At 34.9% G+C, this 4,752-nt stretch overlaps 1 protein-coding gene across 1 annotated transcript in view; it reads right to left on the bottom strand.

Annotated features, from left to right (window-relative positions):
• Window positions 1-311: 311 nt before the first annotated feature.
• LOC107691064 (atrial natriuretic peptide receptor 2) overlaps window positions 312-4,752 on the bottom strand; it is a 23,128-nt gene continuing 18,687 nt past the window's right edge. The window contains exon 7 of the mRNA XM_016489547.1: window positions 312-419. Coding sequence (XP_016345033.1) covers window positions 312-419 — 108 coding nt within the window. The remainder of the gene's footprint in view (window positions 420-4,752) is intronic.

Genomic DNA, 4,752 nt, shown 5'->3' with positions numbered 1-4,752 from the left:
TATATATATAACAGAACATTTTGTTAGTCAAATTATTACAATTACAAATTATAACAAGTTTAATTTAGTTTACTTACTACAACATGAAGACAAATTTGAAAGACTTTACTGTTCTTCGGTTGTCCATCGAAATTTGATGATGACGTCCACGCTTTTAACTGTGAGATCTTTGATGGCTAAGCAGTGCTATCCTGGACCCACAAGCTCTATTGCAGGTATTGTGATGGTGGTGGTGGTAGCGGTGACAGCCATGGCTGTATTTCTCCTGGTTCACTTCTGCTGTCTCCTGGTTGTCCTCTCCATCTCCAGCATTAGAACACAATCTCTACATAGTTGCCGCAGATGGTACGGTAAGCAGCAACATCCTCCTGGTCATCGGGTCTGATCTTATACTTCTTCAGGGCGTTCTTCATCTGATCCTTGTAAAATAAAATAAAATGAAAATAAAAAGAAATAAAATCCACAATATTTTTTGTAGGCAGTAAAGCTGTGAAACTAAAATTTGTATAACATTTTTTATTACATTGGGGATTTTGTATTTTTGTTTATTCGAAACAATTTAAAAAAATGTATAAAAAAAGATTTTTTTTATTCGAATATGCCACTAGGTGGCTTATTCGTAATATTCGTCAGTTAGGTTTAAACAATATGACCATGCGAAGGGATAATAGAGTTATTAAGAACTTTGACACTCTTTGTTAGTTGCACATATCAGTGTCCACCAAAGGAATCTCACAGATGATAAAACACAGGACGGTCTGTTGGACATTCAGCATGTCAGCAACATCCTTAATCTACTGGAACGACATTCTTGAGTTTTATCATGGGACCTAGTGGCAACAAAGCAAGTATATTACGGTAAATGAACACTCAGCAATCATGCCATTTCAATAAATAATGGATAACATCTTTTAAGAAAATGAGGTCATATGACAAAAGGGTCAGTTTGATTTATAGTGCATATGCAAATACAATCAGTTCTCCTCAAGTTCACACTGGTGTCCTAGATAGAGCAACCACCAGTGTAGATCATCACATTAATTATTAACATGTTCCACTAACATTTGACAGCCACAAGGTATCTGAAAACCTTTTGTCTTCATTTTGACCATAATTTCTTTAAAATAATTTCCACTTGCTTTGGCATTTAGCTATCTAATGCGATGAGTCTGTGAGTCATATTTATGTATGGAAGGAACTTGGATTTCCAGATCATTTAATTTAACGCTCACTTTCAAGTTCATTAACACCTCACAATCTTCCTTTTTACCCGGATTGTTGCCTCCTTCCCAGCATCCCTCCCACGTATCCTAAATTGCATCATGGCTGAACCGTGGTCCAGTGTTTGTCCAGCCCACCGCATTCCAAATGACTGACAGCACTCCACTACACCATCAGCTACAGTGCTATTTTAGTAAAGATAAGACCAAGCTTGGACCTAGTTTGATATATTTGGTCTTGCCCTCTGCTATATTTAACTTCCCATGCAAATAGGACTAGTAAAGTTTTGCTTGACAACGTTATCAGGTCAAAACAAGAAGGAAATATCTTGTCACCGCTCCCATTATCTCTTCAGACAGCTATTCAGTGTTCTGAGTGTTGCTATGCAGTTCCAAGAGTGTTTTCGATGGTTGCTAGGACATTACTAGGTGGCTGCTAAGGTATTCTTGGGGTTGCTAGGATTTTGCTTGCTATGTCAAGTCAGAAGAGTTCACCACATGTTTCTATGGCATTTTCTGGTCCCACACTCCTAAAAAGGTCATTTCTTGGCATCTGTGGTTCCATGAAGAACCTTTAACATCCATGGAACATTTCCAGTCCACAAAAGGTTCTTTGAAGTGGAAAAAAAGTTCTTTAGATGTTTAAAATGTTCTTCACACTAAAGGTTCTTTTAAGAACTATATAACAAAATGTTATTTTTGGAGCCCAAAATAGTTATTTTTTGACATACTGCTTTTGGAACCTTTATATTTAAGAGTGTATGTATTACTCAGTGTAAGTTATAACACACTTCTCTTCAAGCCACACAATTGAAAGTAGAATCCACAAATGGTGAAGGAACAGGTTAAGAGGTGAAGGTCAAGGGCTTAAGTTTAAGTATGAGCAATAATAATAGTGATGTTCGCTTTAGCAAACACAACAAAAGAAGGGTAAGGTATACATCCTATATCTCTCTGTTACCTTGTTTTAGCTTAGTATAATGAATTCCAGTGGATTTCCATTTTCACACAGACTACCACAGTAATGTGGGAAATATTCTGCCCTGAAGCTGGAACAAGCGCGTTACTTATTGGCCTTTAATGGGGAAAAGTGTTGTTGCTCTTGAAGTCTTTGGTGTCTGAGGTGTTTTGGAAAATATCACCATAGATTATCGAGATCACACAAAATTCTTTTACATAATAATACAGTTTGATTTAGTTCGAAACTGTTTATTAGAATAACATTCGTATTCATTTCACCTCTTAGATAACATCTCAAAAGATATTCCTTTCTCACTAGTTTTAATTTCCCCCAATAATTAGCAGTTTTTTTCAAGTGCAGTTTTTGCAGGCAATCTTAACTTCATTAGTATGGTGAATATTGTGAAATTCTGTGGTAGTATATATCATTCTAAACTGAAAAGGGTCTACTTTTATTTGTATACCATCACAATAACAACAAAATGTTGTGCTTTTATAAATGCTTTCCCATATCTTTTGTTGTTGATGTCAAAAGCTGTGCGTCCAGTCAAACTCTATAGTATTTTTACAGATGCCAACAAGCACAGGTTGTGTTACATACTCTTATGCTTGAAAACGGTGAATGGGAACAGTGAACTAATGACATAAAACTATTAAAATGCATACATTTATAAGAAGGAAACAAAACGTGTCAATCATCCTGTCATTTGAATAATTTTGTATATTGATGGGCAGATCATGCTAATGTTAATAAACAGGTTTAATTTAATTTTAAAAAGTTTGATTTAATTTAATTTCATGATTTTATTTTAAAAATATGTATAGAATATAATTATTTATTTATTTATTTTTTCATTTTTGTGTATTAAACAGTTGTGGTACTGTGTTGGGTCACCAACACTTGATGTCCAAAGTAAAGTCCTAAAGCAAAACCAGAACAACGGGCCTTTACTTAAAGATGGGATAAACTATAAGATAAAATTATATCTGTCTTTCTACAGTAAAAGAGGGGAAAAATAGACAGAAATTAGTAATTTCTCCCACTGTCTTGCACCATGTCATTCCACTGAATGAAGACATAATAATGTAGCTTTAGTTCCTTTTTTTTGTTTTATTAATATATGTCACATTAGCCCTTCCAGACACAGATTCTGTCCCAACATGCATCCATTAGCCGTCCTTTCAGCTTCATTAAACTGTCTTTGCTACTTTGCTAATTTACTGACAGATATCAATGACTGTCTGTAGGGCTTGGGCTCCCTGTGGAGGCTACTGTTGGCCAAACAACAAGAGAAAATGGAAAAAATGAAGCAGTTCTAGCCAGGGTAATAGATACATTGACATTTTACAAGGTTGTTTTTTTGATGATTATATCTCAGGGACAGTAGGGGGAAATTCAATAAATCTGAGACCGTTCTTTATTTTCTGTGCGCTGAATCACTCATTACTCTTTTGCCAAGTCAATAACCAGCAGCTACATTATAGCCTTGTGTAATTAGTCTTATCATTAATAATTTTTTTAATGAACAGATTTGAAGGATTTTATAAAGCAACATGCTGGTGAAACCCTAATCAATCACAGCTCCATTGTTATTCAGTGAATGTATGAGGTATGACTACCTTTCAAATCCACCCAAATACCCAAAAGCACTGGCTGTGCCATTCAATCCTGGAAAGCCACCGAATCGCATTAACACGAGCCAGAGTTGTGAGGAGTGATCTGCATATTTGCTTGTTGTGTTGTCAACTCAAGCTGGAGCTGCTGGCTATATCTGCCCCACAGCACTGCCTTTTTTGGGGTGGAATGTGTCAGGCCCCTCGGCAGCCACGACCCCCTAGATACCTGTGAAAGCCATGGATATAAAGCGCAAAATGATGCATTATGGGCCATGGTCTCTCTCTCTCTTTAGATTTAGGGAAAATATGAAAGCTGATCAGAGTTTGTTTTTCTGACAGATCTTCATTTTTTATGTGTGGTTCTGAATATCAGACATGCTGTAATCATATATTGGAAATTGTCCCCCTTTGATCCTATGAATTGTTATCAGGTCTAAATTAAATGCATTATATTGTATTATATTGGTCATTTTTGACCCCTTAGAAGAAAATATGATTTAATTGGTTTTATTCAAGTCAAAAATACGTATTATAATGACATTGGACTACATTAGTTTAGACTATTCAAAATAATTAAGGGTTCAGGGCAGGTAGGAATAGCAACAAATGTCCCAAAAAATTTTTATTTATTTTATTTTATTTTATTTTATTTTATTTTATTTTATTTTATTTTATTTTATTTTATTTATAGTTTAGTTTAGTTTATTTTCCTACACTACAGATAATGATTTGGTAAGTAAGTTATGCCAGCTTATTGTTTTTACTTTAACTCATCAAAATAAGTTGAGCAATTTTATTTTATTTTATTTTTATACGGTATATTCATACACTAAGGCCTGGTTTCACAGACATGGCTTATGTTAAACCAGGATTAGGCTACTACGGTGGCCGAGAAGTGCAAAACAAATCACAATTCTGAAAACAAAATAACAAATTACAAACGCAAATGCAAGTC

The sequence above is a fragment of the Sinocyclocheilus anshuiensis genome, unplaced genomic scaffold, assembly GCF_001515605.1.
Source record: "Sinocyclocheilus anshuiensis isolate Anshui unplaced genomic scaffold, SAMN03320099.WGS_v1.1 scaffold158, whole genome shotgun sequence".
NCBI classification, from domain to species: domain Eukaryota; kingdom Metazoa; phylum Chordata; class Actinopteri; order Cypriniformes; family Cyprinidae; genus Sinocyclocheilus; species Sinocyclocheilus anshuiensis.
The sequence above is the reverse complement of the archived record's forward strand: the minus strand, read 5'-3'. Positions and strand labels throughout refer to the sequence as shown.